The following is a 17192-nucleotide window of genomic DNA, read 5'->3' as shown; positions in this document are numbered from 1 at the left end:
AATGAATAATAATAAAATCCGCTGCTGTGCGCGTCGGCGAGCCGGCGACCTTGCCGATTGTCCACGGTACAGGTGTGCACCCAAACTTATGTGACACTAATGACATGCGCATGCGTGAGCGCAGCGCGACGCTTTACCGCTTCCGGACGACGCGGACAAAATTAAATTTTTACCGTTCAACTTTCGAAAGCTTGCGTACGCTGACGAAGTTTTTAGCGCATTTGTCGTCTCTTTCGGGCCTATATGATTTTTTTTTAGATATTTTAGACGCGGTTTGTACAGCGTAGACACATTTTTGGCACGAGTCCGACGCACAGGTGCGTTGAGCGGTGCGCGCGTACTTTCACCGGAATCTGAGCTGATTAGATCTCAAACGAGTCGATAAGTAGTTGACGTATTTATCTAAATCGTTATTGTTATTATTTCTCCGGCTAATGACGATATAAAAAATATCAGGATGACTATTTTAATATACATACATATATAACATATCGTTTTCATTTTTTTAAGAGAGATAATTAGGTTTTAAACTACTATTAATGTTAAATTTTACTATTTAAAACAATATATAATAAGCCCTCGTTTAATCGAATATAATTATTACAAAAAAATGTGTCTGGTCCTTAAACTCTAAACTTAATAATAATTAATATGAAAAATATAATTTGAGTTGATTTTCGCCCAGATGTATTGTATAAAGATTCTATAAAAAAGTCACAAATCTAATTTAACAAAACATCTGCAGCTGTTAGATGGAATTTTCCACGTCTGTCAATGTCGCGATGGTCATGAAACCAAAAAACTCGTAAATATGTTTAGGATTAAGCCGAATTTTTTACGCACTTCCTGACAAAAAATAACACATTTCTTTTAAATTCCATCCAATGATAATCTTTCAAATGAATACACAACAAAATATAGCTTCTAAAGATGCAGCTGTCTGCAGCGATAACGTGTATCATCTAATTTTCGAAATAAATATCCCTGATATACAAAATACTGATTTATTTATATATTATGATTTGGCTCCCAATTTCATTTTAAAAGGTTTGCAAAATTAATTTTTTTAAACGCACAATTCCTAAAAGGAATGACAAATTATGCATCAAGAATTATAGACCAGTCGCAGTATTGTCATTATATTGAATTTACTTTTAACAGATACTTTCAAATAGAACCTGCATTAAAAAACAATAAAAATACAGTAAATTGCGTACAATTAAAATAGTAATGTATTGTAATTATTATGTACTGATCGTTATTGAACTGGAAAATTCTCTCTTAAAAAAGTAATAATAGTAAAACTTAAATTGACTATATTTTATTGCCAACATCCATTAAATTATTTTAAGATCGACTTGAGCTGCATAGTGAGATTTAATGATTGAAAACTGTATTATAAAGCAAATCGATTATAAAAGTCTGTAATTTAAAAAATAATGATAGGAAGTTAAATACAATAATATTCTAAAGCTTTTATTTTTATCAAATCATTATAACTTACTGCACAATATAATCTGCAGCGCAATTTGCTTGGCAAAACTGGCTCTCGAAATATCATCGAAAGGCATTGACCGTCGTTTTATGACTTGTCGTTACCAGCAGCGTACGGATTATAAAATTTGGAATGTGGAGTTAATGGTGAATTAAAACTTAATTATCGGCCTGGCAATGGTAATGATCGAGCCAATGTTACGTTAAGAGTCTGCGCGAGTCAATTAACGCTCGTGTTTTCGGACACCAGAGCTGGTTTTCCTTCGAAGAGCTTTGAGGCGGCGAAAGCTCTCGAGAAGGCAAGACTAAAACTTCCAAATATATTTCAATTATAAAAATATAACTCTTAAAAAAGTATTGTTTAACTTAAAATATCATAATACCAATCATCTGTGTCATAATTGATAACCATCACTGATTAAAGCAGCGTATTATCTGGAAATTTCCAATGCATCACGTAATGCGATAATTGGGGGGCAATCTATGTATCACAGGTTGATCACTTAAATCAATATAATAAACGATTCTTAACAACATTAATACTGTTTTAAGTATAATTTATAAATGTAAACGTATCGATAAGAACATATATTTTTGTATTTAAAATTAATATGTTACAAGTGTTTTTTTAATTATCAGGGTTTTAATTAAAAACGTTTATGATTTTTCATAAAAATAATATCTAAAATATTATTAAAAAAATTGAATGTCAATTTCTATATAATATCCGGTACACTAGGGTCCGTCAGGACACTGATAATATCGATCTAGCTAGCTCGTAGCAATAATGTCACTTTACTAGTGAACATGGAAGCTGTAGTTAGTTTAATTAGCATAACACAAACATTCCTCGAAATCTTGCACATTAAACTATGAACCTGGAAGCTGAAAATAGTCTTCCGAGTTAATTAAAACACCTTCACAACTAAAGGATTCATCATTGATATGCAAAATAACAACATCAATGAGCAATGATTAAACCTGAATGACGTTTGTTGTCAGTGAAATCTTATCAACACTAAAACATGTGTGAGGCACAGATTAAAATATTTCCCACAACCTTTTCAAAAAATATTTTTTCAAGGAATATGTTATTTGAGATGTTGTACCATTTTGTTGAAACTGTTTCTAATAAACTTTTTCATGAATCACAATGTATAATATATTACAAGTATTCCGCCGATGTTAATTTATTGTTTTGTGTTTTTTGTGACGAATAAAATTCCAAAGCCGATTAGGAAGTGAAAATTTTAAACATCTTATCTGCTCACATTTTTGTACGATTACGCGTTATGATTTAATTATACTGCTAAAAATGTACTTACTGAGTTCTGAAACTTCTGATAGAGCTGAGGCCGCATAAACTAAGAGGTATGTGGCCAGGGTGAGGGCGGCGGGGGCGCGGGATGCCCCCCGCATACTGGCAACCCCCGGCCACCTGCCACCTGCCACCTTCCACCAGCTTAAATACTGATGGAAACCCTGAAAAAAAAATTGAAAAATAAAATTTAACATACAATACAACCAAGCTTTTAATAAATAAAAATTTGTGACATTCAACGTTAGAATGCACTGGTGATTATATGTACATAAATATAAACACTAGACAAATAATTGCGGTGATAAGTTGAATGCTAGTTTTTGCGAGTAACATATATTTTGTTACACTAATTATTAACATAAGTTTAAAGCACCTGAGCTATTAGGTTTAAGAAGTCACCATAACAACCACTTGAACAACGAAAAGAGAAATCTTTCACATTACATAAGTATCAACTAAATCACGATAAATATCACACAGCATACAACAGACCACCGAATAATACAACCAGGCATTAACCATGTTTTAAATAAATATACAGCTATGTATATCGGACTTTTTCTTAACATATAAAAAAATATGTGTGGCGCAATGTAATTTCTTCCAAAAAAATTTAACTATACATGTGAAGAATTTTCGAATATATTAAAATAAAATAATATGCTAGCAAAAAATACGCATTCTAATGTTAAATGCCGTTATACAAATACTGTGAATCAATAATATGGTAAATTTTAAAATGTTATAATTGAGTTTTAAGTAAAGTTCATAATCACACATATTTACAAAAATATTATGATAAATCAAATTGGCTGTTTAAAAATACTAAAATATTCTTTTTTGACATGTAAGCGTTCAGAGTCACTGTCTCAGTCGACGGAATAGTGCAGGTAGTAAGTCACGCAGTTCTGAGCGTAAGACTGTAACTACTCGTTATCAACACTAATAAAATAACCCTGTGGATATTACATTATTATCAAATTTTGCATTGTGAATATATTTAAGTGGAGTTACTTCTTGAATTATCGACCGATTTATAATGAGAGTGAAGTAGTAGTACTTTCGCGAATTTATTTCGGTCGCTCCATCAATGCATAAATTTCAGCACGGTCAATAAACAAACGCCGTTATCGTCTTCGGGGATTTACAAGAAGAGTGATTGGAAACGATGATGCCATCATGAACAACACGTGGCAGGCGCCAGCGGCTAGACGTTGTCTCGGATCGAATAAATTATGGACATACATTCATACAGCAGTTACCAAGAAAGAAAGAAGGAAAAAATATTTGGATAATCTGCTGAAAGCTGCTGATATAGTGCTTTTAACGTGTCACTGCGGGAGGCGGCTATCACCAACCCAAAGCTTAAAAAACCTTTTGTATGCCATCAAAAGTAATTCTTGAAAAATATCTACAGCCACAACCTCAGCCTCATATATTTTTTCTTGAAGTTAATTATTTTATTAATGTAAATTCTATAAATCTATATATCAGGTTTAATAATGAAAATTATCATTCTCATTCGACAACATCCAGATATATATATACACTATGAACTCGTTTCGTTTCCGTGCAAAATTAATTAAACAGTTTCATAAATGTTGATTTTTTGTTATGGTAATAAATTCCTGCAATAAAATAAACACTCTTTGATGCAGTAACCATGCTTTGATTTTGCGAAAAAAATGTTTAGTCTACTCCACTCGCGTTTATTAAGATGTGTTGATTGATTATTTTATACACAGAATTATCTCTATATTAGCCTAAGTATGACCGATTGCTGATTAACCTGTGATTCATAAGTAAAAAATGGTTTACGCATATTAGATAAATTATGACATGTATAATATATATCTGCGTATGACTATGCGAATTTTCACTCAATTATATAATTGCGATAATGTGACAACCGATAAAATTAATTCATAAAAATGAAATTCGAGATTTGATTTACTTTTTGGTGATGCAGTTGTGACAGATTCAAGTCCAATTTCTGATAACCTTTAAACACAAAATATAGAGAAGATTCTATCTATTTTATATAATATAAAATCTACAATACTGCATTAATTTTTTTATATTTAAAATTAGTCTTAATTATTGAAAAATAATGGAATTTAAAATTAAATAGGAATTTTAAGAATTACATTACAAATTATGAATTGCAACAACATGTTATTTTTAATATTGTACTTCACTTGTATCTAACGATGTTGTTTCTGAATTAAAATGTAATTAATACCTATGCAAGGTAAATTTCTTGATATAAACTGCAATTATTATATTATTAATGTGTAGCTAATAAATCGATTTCACGTGGAAGAAGAATAAATAAATATAGCATAAATAATTACTGAGAATCATATGCATTATTTATTAAATAATTTATAATATAATCGATATAAAAATATTATTATCAATTTGCAAATTTAATAATAATTAAGCTTGGATTAGATGCTTAACACATATTTTATATTAGATGTAAGTAACTACATATAATATATAATAATTTTTAATTCAATTAATTTAAAACAGATTTAAATGAAAGTAGCATATTACATACACATATTGAGAATCTGCCAGAACCATCGATACTAATAATAAAATGATAAAATAAATAAAAAAAATCACTAATAAATATTTATTTTCATTTTAATGATTCAAGATATAAGATATTACCTTCTCTCACCTATTGGTGATTTTATAAATTCCATTAGCATGAAATGTTAGTATGAAAACTTTGATATAAAATATTTCGATACCATCTTTTGGCTAGGAAGTGTTGCATCCAAGGCTTCGAATCGGAACTGAACCTAAAAAAAATATCGGTTTATTTCGGTTCGGTTCATGCTCTAGCATATAGTCACAATAAATGAAAACTGTGCAACATTTGAAAAATATTTGGAGCAAATTATAATTTTTAAAGAAATCAATTTCAATCATAAATGAATAAGTACACAAGTACACATCATTTAGTGAAACATCCGATGAAAAGGTAGAATTTGTTTATTTTATGACATACCTGTCTTATTTTCGAAAAATGTCTACATTTGGACAAAGATTAGCTTTTTCTCCTTAATCAAAAGAATTAATTTAGAATGTTTATAAATTTGTAAAGAATGAATGTTAAATAATTTTACTATAAATATTTTGAACTGGTTTATTATTTAGTTGCTAAGGAGATTGGGATCACGGTGAAGCGTCTTCGAAATATGTTTATTTTTAATTATATACTCTTGATTATTTTTCTATAGTTCTTTTGTTTGATTTTATAAATTAAATCAAAATCATATTACTCCATATATATTTATTATACTTAAATTTGTTTAAATAAAATACAAAAATAACCATAAAATATTGCTGTGAGTAAATTTTATGTATGACTTTTGAGTGCACCGCAAATTATGAAAACAACTTGTTATTAGCTGGCCATACATGTGTGGATCTGTCCGACGATTTGTCCGTCGCGGGTGCTCGGCGGACAAAACCAATCGTGCGTGGTGAGAAAAGTTACAGATTTGACTATCCGCTGTCCGTGCACAAAACGAACGGATCGGACATGGACACGCAGATCTAAGCATTTCCAATATTTTAAGTTATTTTATGACTCGAGCCATTTCCGCTCGCTTTTATTAATTAGCGCCAAAGTTGCCGCCATTGGTAAACGTCTAAAATAAGATTTTATCAGTTGCTTAATATTATTACCGTTGAAAATGTATTTTTTGACAGTAAAAAATCACATCATAAACTAAATTCGTGTGTTAAAAATAATTGTAAGCCGTTTAATTAATTATTGTTTTGACGCCAAACGCCATTCATTATTCTTATAGTACAGTAGGGATAGGGCTTCGTAATATGCTTGTTTAGTTGAAATTCAGAATCACCTAAAAACATGTAAATCTTATGACCGAGTTCTTCCGAACTCGAATAGATCTGTGCGTGTGTCACTTAGAGGGTGGGCAGGTGGAGCCATTCCCTTCCGCCCTTGAATTTGACTAAAAAAAAAAACATGTCATTTTATGAATTTTAATGAAATTTAATTTTACGACCAACTTTTACCCCCCCCCCCCCACAGAAAAAGCTATAATGACGTCACTGATTCTGAACCATGTTTGAGTTATCCCAAAAAAAATTAAGAAAAGTCTTGAATCTATCATCAAAATATTTTCCAAAATAAGTCATTTCAGTGAAATAATAATGGAATACATTTTCACCGGTAGCTATATATTTTCACCAGTGAAAATATAATTTATCTGGCAGGTGCTAGTGAAGTAGTGATTCGGTAGTAAAGTAGTAACGGCCAAAGCACAACTGTTTTTTGAACAAACACAAAGATATTTTGGTTCAAATAAAAAATCCTTGTAATTTTTTCCTAAATTATTCTTGAAGTGATACATCATCACCATTTAAAGTTATACATTATTCTTAAAATAAGAAGTGGAAAAAGTGAATGCCTCAAACCATAACCTCACCAAGTGCTCATCAGGTTTAAGTAAAATAACTGCTCAGTCAACTTTCCAAGTCAATTGCACATTTTGTCCCTTGGTCCAGATAAAGCGTTACAAATGGAAATGACACGGGCCAATAACATTCACCTGCCCAAATCCCAACATATAGTAGGACTCAAATACGAGCTTTCGTTGTAAAATTTGCCACTTGGTCTAAAGATTCCGATCGCGGTTAGTCATTAAAACTTTCTATGCATTTATGCGCATCCAGGGGCGGACTGCGATAAATCTCACCCACGATTCGCCCCCTGAAAATGCCTCGCTGTGAAAGTTTATTTTTATGCATGCTTTTCGGTGCAACTTATTACACATAATGCGGCTGAGACAATGCTCCTTGCAGGCGTTGGATGTGGGAGATTGCCACTATTCTTGGCATGATCCAAATATAACATTCTTGAGCGTGATTACATCTAAAAGGGCAACTTTGTTGCAAAAAAGCTCGATAGAATATGGCAGCGTGTCTAAAACCATAGTTTGCGGCTCGGTATTGATCTACACATTGGTACATTATAAATTGATGGCATATTAGCCACGTCTTAATAAAATACAATACTTACATGTAATAAAAAACTACGAAATAAATTAACATAAAAAAATATTTTGTATTAATTTCATAAAAAATATTGAAAGCCTCTGAATTGATATAAAAAAATCCACAAAAGTCGAATATTATATGTATATAAAAATATGTAAAATAAAATAAAAAAATAATAATAGAAGAGTGTTAAAATAAATGATTAAAACATACTAATACAAAAAAGTTGTAAAATAAATCAGAGCAATACAACTTTGTGAATCACTGATTTTTTTTTAATTTACTATACATGCAATATAAAATAATTAACAACAGAAATAATTATGGAAAAATACGTAAAATTAACTCACTACTTAAATGGTTAGTAATCCAATCTTACCTAAAAGATGGACATTTTCAAATAAAGATTGGAGAAGTAAACACAAAACTGTACCAAATATTTTTTAGTGTACCTCAGGACAGCATTTTTGAACCGCTACTATATTTTTTATACACGATAGATCTTCCTCAGATGAACTCAACAATAATTGTTAAAACAAACGAATAGATTTATTACTAGTTACTGACCTCTATAAATTAATTTCATTAAACATACTATAATTTAATGTTAATTATTTAGTACTTCCCACGTGTTATTCTTCATTTTTACTCCCTAAGTGCGTTGCTGGGAGAAAGGAGAAAGAAGAAAATACATATAATATGAGAATTGTTTATTGTTTAAATATTGCATTTTATTAAAAAAAAACATTTCTTTTATTAAAAAAATAATGTACCGTATAAATTTTTTTTTACGATTTTTTTAAATTGATAGTAACCAACCGTCAAGTCGTAACTGGTGTGACGATAAAAGATAACTCTTTTTAACGTCACACACTTATCGCTGATAACGATCAGCTGTTGATCATTTGTTAACATTAGAATCTAAGTTGTGAAATTATGACTAATGAATGCTTATTCATCCGCACTTGAAACTTGTTCAATCGGGGATTTTGTGTGGAAATAATAAGAGTTGCGTGTTATTGAGAAATTTTCTGTAATTAATAAACTTCGTATTTGATTGATAGTCAAAGTAATATACATATGTGTAATTACTCATATACTTGTTTTAAAATTTTAAAATAAAGCTAAAATACATATTATAAATGATAATTGATACCAGGGGCGTATATTCAGGGTGTGCTAGGTGTGCGGCGCACACCCGCAAAACCATCTAAAATATAAATTTAGAAATTTAGAAAATTTAGGGCGTAAAGCGACATCATTTTGCATACAGTAGTATGCAAAATTATAAAATTTTAATATGCAGTGTATAGTATGCATTGGTATTTGTCATTCGCTCTGAACGTTTTCGCGCGAGCGATCGTTTTGGAACAACACATATAACGCGCCGACCTTGCGCGCGGCCGCCGACTAAAGTAAATTGTTCCGAGATTTAACGGCTGAAGTCGATCTGTCGGCTGGCAGCGCTCAGTAGTAAAATTGGTCTCGAATTTGGTGCGCGTACTTCAAAAACTCTTGCGTCCGTCGCTGCTTTTTTATTACATTATATCACAATAACAGGTCACTCATTTTTTATATTTTGGCGTAAAATAGTTTATTATCTTATTTACATATGATCAATATTTAATTTTCTATTCTAGATTATATTTTTTTATTTACCCCAATAATGATGAAGAATACTGTTGAAGATATTCTGAATAATCCATTTTCAAAAAGAAGTCATGAAATTAAATTGAAGATAATCAAAATTGCCAAACCACGTCCACCTCTTCCCAATTTATTTATGAAGCATAAAGACAATAAATGTGAATATACAAGACATTTTTCATTTTCATCATATGAACGAACTGAGTGGTTAACAGGCTGCGAACTTCGATCTAGATTGTTCTGTTGGCCATGTATATTGTTTTCCAAAGAAAGAAGCGAAGTGGATTTGCTGACCTTAGTCATCTGATAACGGCACTGAAAAAACACAAAAGAGCGCAGTCACACGTTCAATCATTTTTTTCTCTCAAAATGTTTGGAAAACAACGAATTGAAGTCATGATTGACGCTCAACGTAAAGCTAATATAAGTCAACATAATGAACAAGTTCATAAAAAAAGAGAAATATTAAAAGGAATGATTGACGCAGTAGTATATCTAGGAAAACAAGAACAACCTTTTCGAGGCCACGATGAATCATGTAATTCACTAAACAAAGGAAATTACCTTGAATTTTTAAATGCACTTCGAGAATACGATTCTGTTTTGGATACTCATTTAAATACTGCAACGGTGTTTCGTGGTACTTCCCCATCCATACAGAATGACATAATTGAAGCGATTGGTGATGTTATTAAAGATCATATTATGGAAGAAGTAAATTCAGCAAATTTTGTCGCTATTATTCTTGACGAAACTTCAGATATAATGACGAACTCACAGCTCTCAACAGTTTTGTTTATGAAGGTAAAGTTTACGAGCGGTTTATTGGCTTTACAGACGTTAGCTCTGATAAAACAGCCGATGGCTTATTTTGCCACGTTGTAAATATAATTGAAGAATTTCAAATTCAAGAAAAATTAGTTGGACAGACTTATGATGGGGCGAGTGTAATGAGTGGGCATATTAATGGTTTGCATGCCAAAGTACTCGAAGTTTATCCACTGGCCATTTTTACACACTGCTATGCTCATATGTTGAATTTAACATTACAACAAGGTCTTTCCAATATAAAAGTGTGCAAATCATTCTTTCAAACTTTAAATGGATTGTCTGCATTCTTTTTGAAATCTTCCAAACGAATAAATGCTTTACAAGAGTTCGTAGCTAGAAGACTTCCTTCTGTTACACCTACAATATGGAATTATACATCACGGTTAAGTAACACAGTGCAAAAATACAGAAATGAATTTACGGACTTTTTTCGAGACGTCGTGAAAAATTGTGAACTATGGGACCCCGACGCTGTAATAAAAGCACGAAGTTTTCTTAGCTTTTTGGAAGATTTTGAAACAAGAAAACTTCTCCACATATTTTCAAACCTTTTTGGATAAACTGATGTGTTATACAACATTTTACAATCCAAATCTTTTGACATATTATATTGCTGTAAGAAAGTTACCGAAATTTTGCAACAACTCAGACATGAACAGGAAAATAATTATGAAACATTATGGGATTCTTATGTAACGGAAGAAAATTATCCAAGACTGAGTAATGATTTGCTTGTTGAAGAAAAGCACGCGTTTAGCCAACTATTTAATACAATAGTTGATAATATATGTAAGCAAATTGAAAACCGTTTTTCTTCAATGTCCAAATTGGAATATTTTTACCTTCTGGAGAAAGAAAAATATGAGCAATATAAAGAAAAATTTACAAATGAATTACTTACCAAACTGCAACAATTCTATGGAGCATTATTTGATTATATAAGTTTAAAAAATGAGCTTGCTGTTCTTTATCATTTACCTAAATTTGCAGAGAAATCTGTTCATGAGCTTGTACAATTTATGAACACAAATAATCTTGAGTCAGGTTTTCAGGAAATAGATAAATTAGGCAAACTAATATTAACTCTTCCAAGCAGTACTGCATCAGCAGAACGTTCATTTTCTGCTCTGAAACGAATTAATAATTGTTATCGAAGTACCCAAGGCCAAGAAAGGCTATGTGGTCTTAGCTTGATTTCAATAGAAAAAGGGATCCTTATGGATAATAAAAAGAAGAGCACTTTTTATGACAGCGTGATAGAAAAATTTATGATTAAAGAAAGAAGATTAGATTTTATATATAAATAATTATAAGTTTATGTTTATTGTAAATTTGATATTTTTATATAATAATATTTTAGATTAGGTTTGATGTTTATTTATTTATTTATATATGGGAAAAAGCTGTAAGGCAGTTTAGGCATGTCAAAACCTCGGCTAATAAAAATGAAAAAAATGTACGTTTTTTTTTATTTTTTATAGCACACCCAATATTAACACCCACCGTACGCCACTGATTGATACCGCTGATATATATTTTTTTGCCTGTTATGTTATAGTAGCTCCTGACTTTTTTTCCAAATGGTTATATTATATTATACATGTTTATTACCAAATATTTTTAAACCACAAATGTGGTTTTAATACATTTTAAATTAGTCACAAACATGTTGTAATATAATATGCTCATGATTCATTTACTTCATAATAGTATTTTTATTTAACCTATAATGGAATATAATATATATAGTCATACTGCGATAAAACTGACTAAGACATTGTTATGAAAAAACATAGTATCGATGAGTCTGATGGATTGCACAAGTGGAAAATGTAAGAGCTTTTCTTTAATTGTAATTCATGAAACAGTTCATTGTGCTTGAAAGCTCTGGCCACGTCCAGATAGATAAATCCAAGCCCATTTGTCAGTACAGCTACGGCTTTCGTGAAGCCAGCGGTCGCAAACTGTAGTGTAATTCTGATTTATAATACGCATGCATATGTATAAGGCTCGGATCGATGCCAAAACAACGGGCGTTTAATGGCTGAATGATGGCGTTTCGTCTAGACTACGTAGACTAGACCCACCCTGGCGATTTTGAGAAATTTCATGTACACATAGTAACACACAATAATGCATAGTGCATTCTCTGGCGTGGTGACGAACAAGTTCTACTATCTAATCTTTTGTTCTAGTACCTGTACCGCGTTTAAATTTAACACGATTTTGTCCTGAACCCACAATAGAAAAAATGAATTTTTTCACGCAATTAATACATTTTTTAAATATTAGATAGTTAAGTTTGGTTTAAAAATACAGAAAGATTTATATATTGGAAAGTTTCAAACCACCTGCACAATTTATTATAATTTAGATGTAACTCCTAACTATTTTAGCAAACGAAAAGAGATCATAGGTCTCGAAAGTCATGTCACATGCATTATATTCACAAAACGATCAGAAAAATATCTCGTGACCAAACAATTGGACATATTGGACATTTAAATAAGCTATATAATACATTCTACCATGCGCACAATACTGCTGTACTTCTACCCTTTTCTAACCGATCGTCGAAATTTTTTTTAGTTGCCTCGCTAACACCCTCATCTTTGATTTGCCAGAGATTTTTTCAAATCAATATTATAAAAGATGTGACACGGAGACCGTATCGACACGAGATACATCAGCGATCGTCCAGAGAGCATAGAATTCATCACGACAATTCCAGCTGCTCTACCGAAATCACACCCGACAATAATACAACTTGACTTGCCATTTCAACTTCACTATATATGACTATTTACATTTTTTTAAATAAACTGTTACTAGCTTTTCCTGCAAATTTACACGCCTTCAGTCTCATATCCCGAAATTCTTGTATTATTTTTTTTTTGATATTTATAAACATTTAGAATTTTATTTAACTTGTTATAATATATAAAAAAACATTGCATTAAAATAGAGTTTTCTGTCTTAATAACACATTCAAGCTTAAGGTATGTGGGTGTGGACACCGAACCCTCAACTTTTTGTGTTTTAAATTTTATTTTTAATTCGTTCAGATTTAAAAATAATATGATTTCAATATTTACTTGTTGATATTAAATATGTAAACTATTTTATAGCTATTTAAAGAGATTTTTGTAAGCGTCCCTTCCACTGCTTCTAATAATGTACCGATACATTATTATTATATAAATAAATAGATTTGAATAGAATGGAACCATTGTTATTATATAAATAAATAGTTTAATAGAAAGCTATTTAAATGACGTTAAGGTTGGAATAGCGTAGTCCCAGAGGCCGTGGGTTCGAGCCACGGCAGCAGACTCGAATTTTTATTTATAAAAATGCGCTATTATTGAAAATACACCCCAGCTACAAAGTGATATATTCAATATAAATTATATTACATATAAACATTTATAATTAATAAATGTAATATTTACTTGAAGGTAATCATTATACTCCGTTGTAAAGCGTAGGGCTTACGCCTGAAAGGTTACAACGGAAGAATAAATAAATAAATCTGTTCTAATTTGTATTGTACAACACAAAAATATAAATAACGGCAGTGTTTATTTATATTCCATTGTATAATATATGATATACAATATATACTAACTGTTGGTACCTCACTGTCGTGAGGTACCGAAGCTGGCAAATGTGCGAATACCGGACCCCAAACTTTTTGAATTTTAAATATTATTTTTGCTTCAATCTGATTTTTTGAAATCTATTTATAAGTTTATTTATTGAAATTAGACATTAAAACCATTGTGTAGCTGTGACTTTTACAGTATAAAAAGGAAGAGATCGCACTTGCATTTTTGACTATTACCGCGTTACTGCGTAAATTTGCGCACTACATAGACGAATATTTAGGATTTTCAATGATAGTCAATATGATTCAATCTATAAAAAACTAAAATATTTGCAATTTTTTTTGAAAATAGGCTTACGAAATATTTCCAGAAGAAAACATTTTATATTATTTAAAGCTAGATGCGAAACTCCAGTAGAACCATAGGCAAAATATAAATCATTAAAAATACACATTAGCTGTAACATATGATACATATATAAATATTATTACGATTTTTATAGTTTTTTCCACTAATGCATACAAACGGCATTAAAGATTTTTTAAGTAAGATATTTTATTTTTTCCTTGGATTTTATTTAGCAATACACATACATTTATTATAAATTAAGTACTTTCGTTATTGCAAAACTTTGTATTGGTGTATATTGGTAAGTTTATACATATTCAACTATAAAAAACAATTTTTTAAGCTCAGTTAAGTTTTTTACTAATAAGTATTCTTTACTCAATCTCAAAATAGGTTAAAATGATAGAAACACGTATTTAAAATAATCCACATAAGAAACATATTAGATAAGGACCATAATAGCTTAATCTAAAAAAGTACTTGCCTGAATAATTTAAGCTTTAATTCACACGTTAGATTACTTTTTTATTAAAAATTATTGGTACATAAAACGAAAATGCTAAGAAAACGTACTGACTTTTAGAATAAAAGTACATAGTTAATTGATGGGCTTATCTCACTGGTAAATTTATAATATTATAATATATTATTAATATGCAAAGTTCTGTAAAATGATTTACGTAGTTGTAGATTATTTCATTATTATTTGTTAATAGCTATTTTGTGATGTGAATTTAATTTATTTATAAATCATCAAATCGTATTCTAAAATGATTTTTATATATGTCTTAAATAAAATTGTATTGATTTGATAAAAGTAAAAATAGAAAATTAGTGTGTTTGATGTATAACATCTTAAGGATGACTGCATGTTAAGTTACTTAAAAGCGTATACATTTTTAAAAAAAGATAAGTTGTCTCATATTTAAATACTAGTATAAAATCCATAAAATGGACCTGATTCGCAATTAAATGTGCTTAATAAATAATAATAATATAAATTAAATATTTATGAAATAAATTATTTAGATTGATGCGAATGTCCTTAATATGATTTATTAATCAATATAGTCACGTTGTGGATATGTATTTTTTTCGACTATTTCGAAACAGCTCCTTCCACCTATTCAATAATTCATGAACGCTGCGATTTAAATACAAAGTGTCCATAAAAATTGTTGATCGCATTCCGAATGACAATCCAGACTCGGATACAATCCGCTTCGGCAGATCTTATCACATCGCTGCTGCCTTTGGCGATCTTCGGTAGCAAGATGACGAAGCACACAGAGCAAGCTACAGATGTAATGTCTCAATCTCGGCTTTCCATCTGCGACCGTACACGGCTCGATGGATCGTCGAGTTGGGTTTTTCAAGATATTTTGTGAAAAAAATCTAACGCAGCAGCAGCAGCTATGCAGAATAACAAAGATACTTTCGCAGAACTGGCTTGGAAAACGTGTGAATTCTCGTTTGCTGTCAGACGTGTGACAATGCGTCGATTGTGCAATGTCAATATGCAATTATACGAAATCAGTGTTGGATGGCAGTTTCCATGAGATTATAGAAACTGAAAGATTTGTGTCTGTATTTATGTGCAGTTTCTATTCTATAGAGTTATTGTATAGAATATGCAATAATGATTTGATCAATCATCAATTAAGGTATTTATATTATAATATATATCTCTAGTAGTGACTGGAATTTTGGAGTTACATGCTTCAGTGAAATTTTGAGTGTAATTATATTAATTGGTTGTGTAATACAGAATCGTCTCTTGAGTTAAATCCTCTCTGGTTGGTGACTGCTGATCAGCCTCATAAGTTATCTGGTACGCCACCAGGTGCCTGCGGAAGGTTTCCCCATGCTGGCAATGTATGCCTGTGGTAAAAGTTGCACAGGCAGGTACCTGGTATAGTACCAAACGACGTATCTCTCGGCGTTAAGTTTAACTCGCATAAATATACGGTGGAGGCGAACAATGAAGTCGAACGTGTGGATAACTCGGATAATAGAGAAGCATATCATTATGCTGAAAGGCGCACCTATAGGTGTAATCCTTTAGCGATAATAATAAGCGTCGGATTTATAACCCAGCGACCGATTATATTATGTCGCAAATGAATAAATTACCTACTAAACAAAGCTGGTGTAGTAGAGGACAGAGAGAGAGAGAGCTTTCGAAACAAGCTGTTGTTACAGGATTGTTTTGGTTTCAATGCATTTAATTTAGCATGAATTAGATCCGTTTAAAACTAAATATATGGGTACTGCTGAAAGTCATTAAAGCTGGCTGATGAAATGTCAGATCCATTTCAACACTAATTTTTTTGATTACAGATAAAGAAAAATCAGCTACAGTATACTCTCGATTATTGAAGGGACGGATAATCCAAACAAGCAAATTTTATGTAGCTTTAATTGGAGATTTTGGAGATATCAATTTTTTTTAAGCAAATTTACACTTTAGCCATTGATATGTAAACATAATAATAATTATAAGTAATTTAATTCAAATTAAAATACATAAAAAAAATGTATCTATAGAAATATTAAATCTAAAATATCCCAAATAGCTAAAATGAAATATTTCTATAAAACCATCTTATTTATCGTTATTAAAATTATGAATTAAATTAATCTTACATATTGAGATTAAAGTAAAAAAACACAAATTTTCCAAATAACCATTAACTTTCTAGAGAAAATTATAATAACATTATTTTTTTATTATATTTACAATTTTTAATCTTAATAATATCGTCCTTCAATATTTTTTATTTAAATGCGCATTTCAGATTATATTTAACTATTTAAAAATATTCTTAAATACATGTTTTAAATCTAATATCATAATCCTTAGATAATAAATGGATAATTTACACAAAAAAATTTCACCA

General features: G+C 30.5%; 2 protein-coding genes across 2 annotated transcripts in view; one reads left to right on the top strand and one right to left on the bottom strand.

Annotated features, from left to right (window-relative positions):
- LOC148239304 (uncharacterized) overlaps positions 1–17192 on the top strand; it is a 278456-nt gene that overhangs the window by 142287 nt on the left and 118977 nt on the right. The gene's annotated exons all lie outside the window — the stretch shown is intronic.
- Positions 1–17192, bottom strand: part of LOC148239305 (BMP-binding endothelial regulator protein-like) — a 116487-nt gene that overhangs the window by 93092 nt on the left and 6203 nt on the right. Inside the window, exon 3 of the mRNA XM_088187623.1 lies at positions 2820–2976. Within this exon, the coding sequence (XP_088043749.1) occupies positions 2820–2913 (94 nt within the window). The 5' untranslated portion in view covers positions 2914–2976. The remainder of the gene's footprint in view (positions 1–2819; positions 2977–17192) is intronic.

The sequence above is a fragment of the Plectrocnemia conspersa genome, unplaced genomic scaffold, assembly GCF_051122295.1.
Source record: "Plectrocnemia conspersa isolate PC_06_02 unplaced genomic scaffold, ASM5112229v1 ptg000001l, whole genome shotgun sequence".
Lineage (NCBI taxonomy): Eukaryota > Metazoa > Arthropoda > Insecta > Trichoptera > Polycentropodidae > Plectrocnemia > Plectrocnemia conspersa.
The sequence above is the reverse complement of the archived record's forward strand: the minus strand, read 5'-3'. Positions and strand labels throughout refer to the sequence as shown.